Genomic DNA, 15,606 nt, shown 5'->3' with positions numbered 1-15,606 from the left:
GGCAGAAACAGGACTCTTGAGGGCCTTCCTTCACATGAAGTTATTAGAGCAATGATTGTGCAGTTCTTATCTATTTGTTGCTCAGTAGCTGCAATACTTTCTTCGTGGAAAGACTTCTGTTTCAGAAGTTGTTTCCTTTTCTCGGAACGTACTCTCAATGTGATATATCATCCTTCATCAATCACACCACAGAACTGCAATTGCAGTGGCCAAACGTTGCTATTGCAATGGCTGTTGCTAGTGACATCATGAGTGACAAAGCAATAAAGGCCTACTTACACGCCAATGCCATTTTGTGTGCATTTATTTATTTAGTTTCTTATGGCTGCCAGCTTCACTGCTGTGCAACATCAGTGCTTGATTGCTTATAGAGCAGTATTTGAAGCTATTTGGCGGTTCCGTCTTTCCACAGAGTCATTTGAGGAACTGTTAAAGTTTCTATCCCACCTAACCTGGTATTTGGTTAGCATTCAGCTGGACAAGGCAAATTTCAGCTGCTGTATTTAATTCTGTGATCACACACTTCTATCTTTGGGGTCTGCCCTCCTGAGAGCGTTTGTAGATCTGTTCTAATTAAGCTGATAACTTGTAGATAAAGACACAATCTCTCTCATTTTCTTACAATGGAATTATCAGTGTCACTTCATTTTACAGCAAACCAGGTTCAAACTTGGAAACTCAATAATTTTTATTTCTGAATTGTAAGCTTACCTCCCCACCCTCCTTTAAGCCAAGTGTTGGATGACTATTGACATTCAGAGCTTTAAATAAATTTCAGTTCCTGCTACAAAGTTGTCTGGGGTTTTTTAATTAAATAGGTATTAAGTAAAATAAAAAATATTAAATAAGCATTAGTTTATTGCACAATCATAGTATAAGCTGATTACTTGTAAAGCTGTATATTGAACATTCCATCTGAAGTTTAGTTTTGCATATAGTGAGGCTTGTTATTTAAATAAGCAAAGGATGAAGTGATTCTGGAGAGACTTGTTTGGAATATGTTCTGGGATGTTAAGACATACAGGTACATTCAGAACAGACCCATGATGAGTGCTTTACCTGGAGCTGTGACAGTGTTGCGTGAGCACAGGGCCAGTAGTGGCAACTGCACCAGAGTGAGCAAAAGTTCTGAAGCAGAGAACTTGTGAGATAAGAGCCTCCCATCCCCTTAGCATACTGTGGTTCCCCTTTGGATTTGCTGCCACTCACCTTGTGACTCTACCTTGCTTCTCACCTGCCACATTATGCCCAGGAATTAGTGTAGGTTTGGTTGTGTACAGTGGTGACAGCGGGAGCTGAAGTAGGAACAGGGAGAACTGACCTGTGGAGGGGATGAGAGCACCAACCTCTTTCATGGCCAGTGCCTTGGCCTGCTTTGTGAGGAAAAGACAAAGTGTTCAACATGTTTTTAAAGAGTTCACGTTACTATACACCCGTGCATCATTATTTCTCTTTTAGCACTATACAATACATCACATAATGCAGTATTTCAGACAGTAGGAGTTTCCAGGAACACTGCCTAAGGTGTTGGAACTTAGTGCTGAAGTACTGGATTATCCTGCAAACACCCACCAAAGAAACAATATATGCAACAAAGCCCACTGGCAGCTCTGTCCATCTGTTTATTATGGCAACACTATTGCTGGACAGTCATGTTGACTATTTACCATATCTAGTGCCATAGTATATCCTCTTCCATCACTGCCCTGCAGTGGTCTTTTGGGTTGTGGTAGGGTGGGGATGAGCAAAGAAAACTGCAAATGAAACATTAATTAATATATATTTCAGTTCTTCTAGATGCCCTATTTCTGGCCAGTGTTTCAATATTCACAGCTCCTAAGTCAGAAATAACATTTTAAAGAGTTTGAGGGTGTTTCTTCTGCTAGGCAGTGGACAAATGACCCCCCCTTTTGTTAAGCAGCCCTTAAACATGTTGCTCACTGCATCACTGTAATGTGCAGTTAAGCTTTGTTTCACCTTAAGCTTAGTTTAGTTTCCAACCCGTGTTTATATATACCTCAGCTCTTCAAAAATTAGCTCATCTTTATTGGAATAGGACAGCCTTCCCCCATGTGGTACCCTCCAAATATTTTTGAGTACAAACCATATTATCACAGGTCACTGGTTGGAGCTGATGGGAATTGGAATCCAAACTGGAGTTGTTTCCTTTGAAAGGAGGTACTCTCTTAACTTGAGAGCCATAAGAAAAGGGCTGACCAATTTGCAGCTAAAGTCTAATGAATTTCACAAGTACTGATTACATTGAGTTATTGTATCATGATGGGAAACCATATTAAAAAAAAGAACATGCACCTGTCTAATTCAAAGACAAAGAACTAAAATTTCTAGATACCTTAAATGACAGTGCTGTAGAATAGTTGGTTATGTCAGCAACTCTAGACCTGTTATTGAGTGGCTCCCAGGACCTGGTATAAGAGGTAAAATTAAATTTAAAATACCCTACATGTTTTTATTTATAATTTTAATGATAATTACATTTATAATCTGCCCTATCCTGTTGGTTTAGTGTTCTATATATACACATTTAATCTGGTTGTTAAATGTCAGCCCAAAGAGGAGAATTCTACAATTGTTTTGCAAGTATTTTATTTTGCCATTCAACAACATTTCTTGGCTCATTTAATTTTTTTTAAAGAAAAGTGACTTTTCTTATTTTTATTTCCTGAGAATCGGCCACCTTAGAAATAAACCATTCCATAATGTCTGTCTGATATTGTGAAATCCTATGTAAGTTTGTATTGTGCATATGCATGTAAGATTTAATATTTTTGGTAATCTGAACAGTGTGTTTACAGCCACCCTGAATAAAGTTACTGATTTTATAAGTAAAGTTCCCTAATCAGACTGCTACCCAGAGAAATTACAAACAGGTTGTTACTGAAAGGTTGTAACTGCGGCTGGATTTATTGTTTTTTCTTTTATAAATAATTTGGGTTCTGTTTTGTAGTATACCTCAAACTTCAGGTATTTTACAATCTAGCCCTTCCAACCACTTTGTCATTGCTATTTCTTACATTAACTTCATGTGAGCTAATCTCATTCACATTAGCTGCACATGAGCCACTTTCTCACATTAGTGTCCCATGCATGAATTGATCTTTCTCTTCTGATGCTGTAAATGTAAGAAGGGTTTTGGACAATTTGTCATGAATGAATTTGAGGGATCAGAAATTTATTTGCTGTTCTTAAATGCTGGACCAGGTTAAGCAAAATTTGTGTTGGGTATTTTATGTTGTAGCATGAAGGTTTCTTTCACTCAGATCAGAGCAATACAGTGATGCTAGCAAATTCCTTACTGCTTGAGTTATTCTTTGTTCTCTCTGATTGTAGCTGCCCCAGGAACAATTTTGCCTACAATTGACTACAAAATACAGAAGCTAATTCAATACCATCAAGATTCTTAGTATTTATTGTTGATAGTGGGCTTAATTTGTAACTGGGTGATTTTCAAGTACTGTACTCAAAATTTAGAGTATAGAAGCACATTGAAAATCTTAGGTCAATATGCAACATCAGCCACCAGGAACACACACCAATTTGAACCACCTGTTGGATCCCAGTAGTTTCCTGAGCTTTAGTAAAGTGCTAGTGACCTTTAGAGGCTTGGCTTTTGATACCTCTCTGCACCTGGCCTGGGGCGGGGCCTGACAGGCCTCATAAGGACTGCTCCTGTGACTGCTGCCCAGCAAGCACTGGGGTAATTCAGCTGAAGTTTGGAAGAAAAAGTTTGCTGGTAGGTTCAGAGAAACTGTTTCTTAGCACACATTTCAGCTTAGAGCATTTATTGTTTCAATGTGTGATGAAGGCTCCTAGCTTAGATGGTTCTCTTGCTCTCTCTCTTTTAAAGGTCTAGACAAGTTAATAGAGATTAGATACATCAATGAATATTAGCAGTAGTAACTAATGAAAAATGGGTATTCTATCTGCTTAGCAAATACAGGGTAGTTATCGTCTTCATGATCTGCTTGTGAACTTTCCTATGGCATCTGACCAGTTACAAAGTGCTGGATTAGATGGATCATTGTTGCTGTGATCCACTTAGGCCATTCTTTTCTTGCATTCTAGTAGATCAGGTTAAGCATTTTAGCTTATGTTCCCTAGTTTACAAAATTTATGAAAGTAATTACAGAATAAACTGTACAGGAATTTTTGGTTTAACGACAAATGTGTTGCCACTTAGTAAATAGTGTTGAAAAATGGAAACTTAATGGGAATCAGTAAACTGTTAGCAGGTAAATATGAGATCCTATAGATTTTTGCTTGATTGAATGGTTCCTGGTGGCTTTATAGTTTCATTTGTCAGTTTAATCATCATTCCCTTGACCTCAAAAACTTCAAATCACAAGCAGCTCCACACTTTACAGAGTAATCATCTTTCCTTGGGATACACAAGGGTTTCCCATAGGCATCTGGTTGGCCACCTTGAGAACAGAATGCCAGAGTACATAAGCTTTTGATTTGACCTGGCAAGGCTCTTCTTTTGTTCTTACAGTGTGACCAGCACACATCCTTAACAGTTTGTGAACAAATGAAGCTGCCTTACGGAAGCAGACCATTGGTCAACCTCATTTGTATTTGTCACTCCAGCAGCACTGGCTTACTGATGTCTGAGGCAGACAGTTTCCCCACTTCTTGATATCTGGAATTCTTTTGAATTGTGTATGGTAGGGATCAAACTTGGGGACTTATGCAAACACTTCCTCCAAATATATTGGGGAGATGTGGCCCAGTTGGGGCTCCCTGGCATGTTTAGGCAGGTGTTATATGCCACACGTCTTTCCTTTTACACTTTGTTTGCAGCAGGAAATATTGGTGTAACAGCATTGATGGGTGTAGTATTACATAATGTTTCAGGTAACGTTTTGGGGAAGTGAACTCCAACTGCCTATGACAGTCATCCTTGCCTTCTATCAAAGTTCTCCTTTCCGCAGAACCTGCTTCTCCTGCAAAGCAGGACCATCCTACCCTCATGTTTTTCTGTACTGTACTGCTACTGCCACAACTTTATCTCCCCCCACCCCCCATGTGTTGGTCAAACTATTATCATCTTTCATCTCTCGCCTGTCTGTTGCATCCAGAGCCAGCCCTACAAACAGGGATCGTGTCAGTTCTTCCTTCCATACAGGCCTTTAATTGTTGGTCCTAGATAAATGAAGAGTAGAAGCTGGAATGGGAGTTATCACTACTTTTGGAATGGTTAGCAGAAACATCAGTTTCTCAAATTCTATTCTAGAACTCTGTACCCATTACAGTTAATACCTGGATGCAGCAATGATGACTTTCTTTTGGAAAGGCAGCTACCTTCAGATACTAACAAATATATGTCTATAAATATTCTTATAATGGTTCTGCTTCCACAGTGGGCAGATAATAAAGTGTTCTTCATTACAGAGATTCAGAGAGGTAAATGAATTTTTAGCAATGAGTATAACAGGATTGCAGTTTTCTGGCACAGTGAATGGGGTTGGGGATGAAGTTACAGACTATTTCCCCAGCTGTGAGCCATTCGTGTAGTTTCAAATTAGGATTGAGGGAAATCTAGCAATGGAAGTTAGGTTTGTCAACAAAGGAAGCTGTGTAAATTGGCACTAAAATCACTTGATTTTCATCCAGACAAAATTTTTCCATAAAGGTTTTAGAAGCAATCTTTCTCTGCTTTTCGGCTCCTTTGATGAAAGACATATTTTATGTAAAGTGAACTGGGGCACTTATAAAGTAGTAGACTTCTCTCAAGTGTGTAACAAAAATACTGGAAAATGCTTCAGAAAATAGGGTGGCTATAGAATCATAGAACTGTAGAGTTAGAAGGGACCACAAGGATCATCCAGCCCAACAGTGCAGGAATCTTTTGCTAGGCTAGATCCGGAAGTGGCCCACCCACTGCTAATTACTTTTGACAGGTAGGTGGGACCACCTGTGACACTTAGATGACACTGGGTGATATCAGATGTGTGATATCACTTTCAAAGGAAGAATTTGGCAAATACTTTGAAGTGCCCTCTTAATTCTTCCTTTGGAGCCACGGCTTGAATTTCAAGGCACAGCTTAGTTAAAATACAAGTCCCACTTTCAGCAGCGATCTGCTCTGCTCAGGGACTCTGATATGGAGCTCCTGAGAGGAGCTGATTAAAGCAGGGCTTGCTCTCAGTGCTGAGTTTAAATTCAGTGCTCAATGCAAGCCCCACTTTCAGCAGGGATGGCTCCACTCAGGAGCTTCCAAATGGAACTAATCCCATTAGGGCTTTCCTTTGGCATCAAATTTAAAGGCACTGAATGCAAACCCCTTTTACAGAAGAACAATTGGGAGCACATTATGCGCCACAGCCCATTCAAATGGGTCTTGTGGGCTGAATTAGGACCACAGCAGGCCTAATTTGCCCTGCAGCCTGAGTTTTCCCACCCCTGTCTTAATCTGTCAAACATAAGCACCCTGTGAAGATTACCACTGGGGCAATGCACTTGAGCTCTGCCTCTAGCTGAAACTTCAGTCTGTACTTGAGTCAGAAACAGCTAAAACTTTTTGAAATATATGATATAGGGATAACATCATCTTCATCTCAGGAATGTTTTTAGAATCACTATAGCGTCTAGATAATATAAATGTGGATGACACAAATGTCACTGTGTTTCAATACATGAATAGGTCTACATATATTTAAATGTGTTTTTAAAGTTGTAGTGTTTGGCTGTGGTTTCTGTGAGAAATCTGTGTTAAGAGACAGCTTGGAAATCTGCAGCAGGAAAACCTACTGCAAGTCTGTATTATTTTCTTGGTACCATTTATGTCAAAACCAGACTCTTTGTGACACATAAGTGACAGAACAGGGAGTCTGCCAATTCAGCATCACTCTCATGGGCCTCACTAGGAATTGCAGCTATGTTGACCAGCTCGTCAGTGTACCAAACAAGGAAAGTTGTGTTGTATATTTGGTTTTGTTAGCCAGTTATAGACCACAAGCAGAATTTTATAGCTTTTTAGGCAGGGAATGCTCTGAAAACACTTGAGGCTCTGTCAGGCAAACACAAGGCAGAGTAGTGTAGCTAGATTTTTTACTTCAGTAATTACAGAAACACCCTAGGCCTTTCTGGTTTTATAAACAATGAAATACTTGATGTTTAGCAGGAATTATTGTCAAGACCTTCCTTTCCAGTATGTTGATACTGAGTGTTGAATTTTTCTGTCCACTGTACAGTTATCACCCCTTTCTAGCTCCAGCCCCTCTGAACATGCTGCCAGTTTTGCCTCATCAGACCCTGTGTGACTGAGGGGTATTTTAATTTGTTTGAAAGGAGTGAAGAGAGGATATAGGCGAGAAGAGCCACTGGCAAAAGCTCCTGTTCTGTGGAGAGAGTTGGTCAAGTAAACGTGTTGGGAGTGGAGATATCGGGAACAAAAGTAACAAATCTTTTAGGAAAACAAAATGATTTGCAGGGTTCATATTTTCTATTTTTTGTTGATGAAATGCCTGAACCCTCAGAATCAATACAAGTGGTTCTTAAATAGTGGGTTGTAAGCTTTGCTGTATGTTCCTAATACTGAGTGCTGAATACGATATAATGTGACATATGATGCTCTCTGCCTAATGGACTATCCCTTGTTCTGGAAATTAGGGGGATGTAATCTTGTTTCTGGGTTTAATAGGTAAAAAAGACCGTTGCTGGTTGCTGCTCTGTGCATGAGGTGTTTGTTGCTGTGTGAAGCTTTTTAACTCAAAAAGCTATAGCATAGCTGTATTTTTCTTCTTCACTGGCAGCATTGAGAAGCTAGAGTATTGGAGCAATTTATTCTCAATGGCCAAAGCTGACAAATAACAGAGGGAGTGCAATAGATGTAGGTAGAAAGTAACCAGTTTTGATGCCTCATACCTAATCTACAGAGTCCTGCACTGGTTTATTCCAATTGATCATGTGCTTACAAGTGACTTGCTAGATGTGGGGCTAAACTGGGAGTTGTAGGCCCTTAGACATTGACCTTCCTGTGTTGGATGTCATGGTGTTTGTATGGTCCTGTCAGTTTTTCCTGTGTAAATTTTTCACTGGGGAGGGTGGTACCTTGTAACCAAATGTCATGATATTGAGGAAACACACAGAATGCTAGAACTGAAGTCGAAAGATGCAGTGTCCTAGCAACATGAGAGAAACAGTCACTACTAATAAAGTTGCAGATCTGCAGGGTGCCCTAGTGAGCACAAAGCAGCTAAAGAGTGAGTTTTCAAAATGAGATCTCTTTGCTAGCTTCTGTCATGTTGTTGTGTACCCAGTGACAAAATATGTGGGTATGGGTGGAAGGTTTCTTAAGTGGTCTGCAGCGCATTAAAGCCTAAGAACCACTGAACAATCATAAGGGAAGTGAAACAATATATATATATAATTAACAATGTTTGAAAGGCTGTTTTTCTTCTCATTTGACATGCAGCAAGGACATATGGGAGAAGGCGAGGTAACAACATTCATCTTTAATTTTCTGATGTTTAAAATGTCTCATGGCACAGCTAATGCACAATCTGCTTCTGTAAGGAGGACTGGAAGCAGTTTTTTTTAAAAAAGCCAGGCTTCCTCAATTTGCATGCTGTGGTAACCTTTAGTAACTTAATGTAGTGGCTCCCAAAATTAAGACTACCTAGGCAGAATTAGGATAGTTATACTGAGGCATGGGGATGAGGAGGCGTCAATCAGTGTTACTACAGTGTAGACTATATACTATATATGTAGGTCTGACCTTATGTGTGGGTGTGGGTGGTTGTTGCTTAGAAAAGCACCTAAGTGACTTGGGCTCCAGGTCTATTTTTCAAAGGTGACTTTGGCCATGATGCACTGTAATAGGAAAAAGACAATGGTTATCATATGTACTCTGACATGGGTGATTTAATACTGCTTCTTAAATAGTGTGCCCTTGTGGAATCAGATTGCTTTTCTGGTTCTCTCCTGTGAACAAGCTAAAAAACTTTGTGTCTGAGAGGTGGCTGGAGCCTTGGAACTGTAATTGTGTGTTTTGAAGAGCTCCTCAGCTGCTGCATAATAATAATAATAATAATAATAATAATAATAATAATAATAATAAATAAATAAATAAAATTATATGCCATCCATCTGACTGAATTGCCCCAGCCACTCTGGGCAGCTCCCAACAAAAATTAGTAACAGCACAATACATCACACACTAAAAACTTCCCTAGCCTGGGTTGGGGGCACTAGCAATCATAATTTGAAGTTGGGAGTTTCATGTCATTTGTGAAAATGGATCCTGGCAATTAAGTCACTTAGGTGCTTTGTGGAATGAGGGAACTGCATTGCTCGGACTTCATCTTCTGAACTTGCATGTTGAGTAAATAACCATGAATACATGCCACTTTGCTTAGCTTCTTCAACACTTTCTTGCTTGGGGTGAGGGAAGCATTTCTGCAATAAGAATAGAGTAGTAAGGAGAGTTAATACTAAAGAAAAGGAAGAGTGGCTATATGTAGTCCAGGAAAAGGGTCTGCAAATTTAGTTTTCAAAGAGAATTCATCCCTTTCAGTGGGTTTCAGATCATTACATTAGAAAGCAAATGTTCTAGAATGCTGGTAATGATAATGGGATTAATATTGTTGTGCTCATCTTCTAAACAGGAGGTTTTTTTTTGATAGATTGTGGTAAACTGGTTCACTGTTTATTAGTGACTCAGATTTTATTGACATGTTTGTCTTCTGGGGGCACCCCTTGATCAGAGAGGTGAGGCGTTTGAGAGGAGGAGACAGATCTTCTTACACTGATCTGCCCTTTAGCCCTTCAGTCAAGAACCTTAGTGTTGCCACTTCCCATGTCAAAAGGAACCTATGACATTCCTGTTGCTGCCCTTGTTGAATGATCACATAGAGGAAAGCATGACAGTGCTATTGACAATATGTGTAGCTTGCCATATTCAGTATATAAGGAACAATGTTTTCAACCATCTTGGTGTACTCTAAATAAAACTGCACTGTGATGTTTCATCAAAAAGGGATTGTAACACATTTTTTCCTTCTGTGTGAATGTTAATTTAAAAGAAAATGGAACACTAGCCAGAAACACAAGTTTCCAGCCTGTCTTGAAATGATACAGGAAGTCAGGTGCTAAAGTGATCAGTTTTGTCTATATGAATGTTAAGCGGTATGAAACAAAGTACCACTTTCACAGTAACATATACAGTAAGTACCATAGCAAGGAGACCCCTACATAATTAATAGCAGAATGATTCTTGAAACATGGCTTTCCTAGATAATCCATTAATCTTGTATAACATCAAGGTACTGGTTACTATTAGGAAACAAAACCACCTAGAGTCTACATCTGTCTGTGGTGATACATCTGTACCTGGACTATATCACTTCAGTCTGAAAGAGTGAAGAGTCACAGAACCAAATGCTTCCTCTACAAAAACATCAAACATTGAAAGCTGGCATATTAGGGGTAAGGCTAGGCTATAACCTTTCCCCCTGACATGCTAATCTTATATGTGTGGGGACTTTTCTTATATGGAAAAACACACAATTGCATAAGTTCTTACTTCTTGTATGTAGTGGTACAGCCAAGACTGATGAATGAGCCTCAGCTTGTTTCTTTGTTGGCTAGGAAATAAGCTGAGAAGTAACCAGTTTATTTCTAAGCCAACTACCCTTTGTTTACTGGATTTTACTCATCTACTAGTGGTGTTCTGGCTCAGGCAGTAGTGGTAGCAAGCTGCAGGGAAAAGCAAAGGAGGGGTATCTCACTCTTCCTTTCCCTCCTTCTCATAACAAAATCAGGGAAATGTAGTTTTCCCAACAACAATGTTGGTAGGCACTGGAAAAAATGATTTTCCAGGGGTTAATTGTGGCGCAGGTACCTACGAAGGTAGAAGGAGGAAATCTTCTTTCCTTGCTGATACCACCATTGGGGATGAAGGGAAGGACTTCAATAACGTTTGAGGTCAATATTCATTTTGGTGGTATATTTCTATACTTTTGTGATGACCAGTGATTTTTGCAAATAATTTTGGCTGGCTGCTCACAGGAGGAAGTTTGGGAATAGGCTAGTGGGTAAGAAGGGAATGAGTGGGTAGAAGTTTGGGAGTCTGATTGGATGGAAGAGGAATTATTCTATAGATCAGAATAAAACCTGAGCTGAAGAAGAATTCAGGGGTGACAGCAATATTTGCTTCAAGGTTGAGGGCAAGTATTAAGTTTTTATTCTGCCTTTCTTCCTGAAGTTCAGTGAGGCATGCATTGTTATTCTTCCCCATTTTATCCTCAAAGCAGCCTTGTGAGGTAGGTTAGGCTAAGAGAGAGAGACTTCTCCAAGGTCTTCCCAGCACTAGTCTAATAACCTAACAATTACCGGTATGTGATGCTGTATGCCAAGCATTATGAGACCTATGAAACTCATACTTCCAGGAAGAGTTACAGCATTAGTTGGTTTACTGTGTCAGTAAAAACTAAGGCTAAATAATTTCAGATTTGGGGAGGGGAGTATTTGTTTGGTAGGATATTTTACTACTACTGTCACATTGTGACTGTTCATGATTTCAAGTCTCTGAGATTAAAGTGTAAATTAGATGTGGGATATTTCACTTCATCTGAACTATGCAGTTATATGGGGTTAGCTGAAATCTTGCAACTTGCAATTCCACAGCATTCTTCATACGATATTGGGGAAAGGCACCAAAATTATTAATATATTTGATAAAGCATTTATTTGCAGCATATGTTTGAAAAATATTCAATTTGGTGTGTGTTGAGAAGAGAATTGGGGAATATATTGACGGTAGAGGTTAGCCATTTTGATTGTGCTTGTATTATATTATGGTACATTACCTTGAGCTGCCTGCATAACAGTTGACAGAAAAAATATTGAATTAATAAATAATATTAAAATGAAGTTTTCCTATTTTGTTTCATAGATAGTATTAACAGGGCATCTTCGTATACCCAAGAGGTTAGGCTGTAGGAGTAAGAAAGACATGTAGTTAACGTTACTGTTAATTATGTACGCAGAAGGGAAAATCCGCTGGCATGTCTGATGTAGCAGTTAATATTAATGAAATAATTGTATCTATCCAAATAGAATTTTCTTCTGTTAGTATGTTTTGCATTTCCCCCCTCTTTTCCATTGTAGGTCAGTCTTCACTGTTCCCAATGGAAGATGGGTTTTTGGATGATGGACGTGGGGATCAGACGCTCCATAGTGGCTTGGGATCACCACACTGCTTTTCCCACCAGAATGGCGAGCGAGTGGAACGGTACTCCCGCAAGGTGTTTGTAGGTGGTTTGCCACCTGATATTGATGAAGGTATACTTGGACATCAGTATAGCCAAGAATACCCACATAAGGGGCAAGGCTTAATTGTGACACGTGGGAGGGGTGGACCCTCATGTCTTGGCTATGTGCAGTTTTGGGGGGGGGGGCTGTGAAAATAATTACCTAAGCTATGAGCTGCCAAATATGCAAGCTGCTGGGTTATGAACTGTGAGGATAAGGAGTTATGAGCTGGACAGCTCATGCGATAGGTTTTCTTTCCATCTAGTTCCGTTAGTTGCATATTATGTTGAATGACATCATAAAACTCTTTATGAAGGTCTTTTATTTTGGAGATGGCTGTGCTTAAGACTTTATGTTAAAGCCATCAATACAGGCACAAATTTAGATCAGTGTCTGACTTAGAAGTGGAGTGCAGTGCTTCGATTATTTTAGAGAGCAATACACAAGGCACTGCCTTTTTGCAACCACCGTATATTTCACAGGGGGAATGAATTATTCCTACACCTCAAATCTGTTTTAAGCATAATGAACACTACTGGGGGTGTGCCTAACAGGGTGAGAGTTATTGCAGTATAGACTTTCATTTGAAAACAGGGTTTAAGTAGATGGACAACCATGGATGAATTTCTTTAGCTGAATGGGTCTCTGCCATGGGTATCTATTTTGTATTGTTCATGGTTGGTTTCGGTTTTTAAAATATATATGTTGTTTTTAAATGCTTTTTGCTATTTTTATTGTGCATTGCCTTGAAACATTTGTGTAGAAGGCCGTTAGTTGATAATAAATAAATAATAGATCCCTCTAGGTAATTAGTTATAAGAACAAAATAATGCCTCATTTTTAACAATAATTTACATGACTTTCTTTGGGATAGCTAACCCTAAAATACTATTTTCAAATTCTGTTAATTTGGAAAAACAGTTCTTAGTAAGCTGCAAGCAATGTCCCAATATCTCTTTAGCACCTCTGTTGCTTGCATGCACATGAAAGTATCTAGGAGGCTTGTGACTGGGTCAGAGATCACTTGCTTTTGGGAAAAGAAATCCTGACACATGTTGAAATCCAGAGGATAGTTTGAGAGGGATTTAGGGAAAATAGTAAATGAATGGAAGTGGGTAGATCACATATATTTTATTTATTCAGATACTGTGTTATAGAGAAACACTAAATTTTCTTCCTTTAAATAGCTTTAATTATGAGTTTGTTTTAAAATTAGACTGACTTTAAGAATTCTCTATCTGCTGCTGTTAACATGAGCTGTACAGGAGTTAGATTTGTGTAATATTAGACAGTATGTAAGTCACCTGATCTGAATTTTGAAATGGAAGGAGGCTTTGAAATGGCTGCAGCAATTGCTTTCTGTTAATGTGTTCTGTGCATACTGTCTGCATCTTCGTCTCTATGGCTATTACATAACTGCTTTCTAGAAGCCCTGCCGAAGTTAGTCGGAGGTCAAGCTCAGATAATGTGCACAGATGTGGCATAAGCATGTGATGTGAGCAGGCATGACTAGATCGTGTGATATTCTTTTCTCTTTCTCCCAGCGTTTTGCAAAGCGGCTTGCAGAGCAGACTGCTCAGCACACTGATTCAGACTCTGCACGCTAGCTGTGGGAGAATGCCTGAAGCTAGGATCTGGTAGCTGTTTAGGTTCAGTGATTTCGCTCCTTTGAGTGGCTTGCTGCAAATCTTTATTTGTAATCTAAAACACACAGCTATCTGAACTGTTTTCTTCATTATTAGACATACGTTTTGACTTGTCAAGCCTTCCCTTTAAACAATAAAAATATCATCAGCTCTCTGTTAGCATTACAGAAAATACTTGTAGGCTAGACCAAAGTGTTATTACCAACTTACCTGAAATCACTGTATGATGTGGTGTTTTAATACTTGCTTTTCCCTCTGACCTGCAGATGAGATCACCGCTAGCTTTCGCCGCTTTGGCCCTTTGATTGTGGATTGGCCTCACAAGGCTGAAAGCAAGTCCTATTTTCCTCCTAAAGGTAACACTTAGTATTTTATATGTTACATTTTGTGTCCCATCCTTCCTCAGAAGAGCGCAGGTTAACTGTGATCTGGTGACATCTTGTTTCACCTATTGAACTTCACAACTGAGCTGGGATTTGAACCTGGCTCTCTTGGTTCAAGCCCAACACAATCCACTAAGATACACAATATTTTCCTACTATGTGGGCACAGTAAGGTTGCAGAGTATGGATTTATTTATTTATTTTTAGTATTATTCTCTGTACCTTTTGTTTGTTTGAAATTGTTCTTCATTGCTGCTATTGCTCTAAGACCCTGTTGTACTTTGAATACTTTAGTTGGGCTGTAGATAAGAGTGCTCTATTTAGTCATAGTTTAAGATTATTTATTTCTGCTCCTATTCAGTAAATTACTTGGTTTATTTAATTCAGAAACAGGGAATCTGTGGCCCTCCAAATGTTACTGGACTCCAACTGTCATTAGCCCCCCGTTAGCATAGCCAGTGGTCAGGGATAATAGGAGCTGTAGCCCAACATCTTGGGGGGGGGGGTGTTCAGCTACATTTTACTCAGAGTAGATTCACTGAAATTAATCAGCTTGACTAAGTTATGCCCATTTATTTTAACAGGCCCAGTTTGAATTAAACTTAGTTGAATACCATTCCTAGAGAGCCATAGGTTCTCCATCTTTGCTTTAACTTCTCTCCCCTCACCCCCTGTTCCTTGTTCTACTTAAATCTTTCACTTTGAATGACAAAAGCTTATGTGTTACAACATACACTGTATATATAGGGAGTTTGCCATTGAAGTTGTGGCCAAGAAATGTAGGAAGCTTTGGCTCTTGTAGCCTGCTCCCACTCTTATTAATAAAAGCAATTTGTTTAGATCAGAGCTTTTCCAACTGCTTCTCCAAAAAAACTTCATATTCCCTAAATATGGGCTAAGGATTTGTTCATCTCTATGGTCTTTTTCTTGGTTATGTGGAGCCTAAGTAGATAACTTCAACGCTCTGAATCTCACAGAATTTTTGCAATGTTTGCCTCTGTTTCTTTATCTACATAGGATATGCATTTTTGCTGTTCCAAGATGAAAGCTCTGTGCAGGCTTTGATTGATGCATGTATTGAAGAGGATGGAAAACTCTATCTGTGTGTTTCCAGTCCCACAATTAAAGACAAACCGGTAAGTGGAATTGTCAGGTATGTGTAATTTAGAAGAAGATGGACACAGAAATTGGGTGCATAAGTGCTACATTTTCACAAGGCATAGGTTGGCAATACATGCTTTCTTTCTACATGAGCACATACTACCATTATTTTTCAATAAATGTGCACTTTTCTTTGGGTT

General features: G+C 39.2%; 1 protein-coding gene across 2 annotated transcripts in view; it reads left to right on the top strand.

Moving 5' to 3' along the window:
* CPEB4 (cytoplasmic polyadenylation element binding protein 4) overlaps positions 1 to 15,606 on the top strand; it is a 54,369-nt gene that overhangs the window by 28,654 nt on the left and 10,109 nt on the right. Inside the window, exons 4-7 of one of the 2 annotated variants that reach the window (XM_081178432.1) lie at positions 8,438 to 8,461; positions 12,133 to 12,306; positions 14,189 to 14,278; positions 15,323 to 15,441. In XM_081178432.1, coding sequence (XP_081034558.1) covers positions 8,438 to 8,461; positions 12,133 to 12,306; positions 14,189 to 14,278; positions 15,323 to 15,441 — 407 coding nt within the window. The remainder of the gene's footprint in view (positions 1 to 8,437; positions 8,462 to 12,132; positions 12,307 to 14,188; positions 14,279 to 15,322; positions 15,442 to 15,606) is intronic. The other variant, XM_081178433.1, reaches the window with a different exon arrangement.

The sequence above is a fragment of the Podarcis bocagei genome, assembly GCF_964188305.1.
Source record: "Podarcis bocagei genome assembly, chromosome: 2".
Classification (NCBI taxonomy): domain Eukaryota; kingdom Metazoa; phylum Chordata; class Lepidosauria; order Squamata; family Lacertidae; genus Podarcis; species Podarcis bocagei.
The sequence above is the reverse complement of the archived record's forward strand: the minus strand, read 5'-3'. Positions and strand labels throughout refer to the sequence as shown.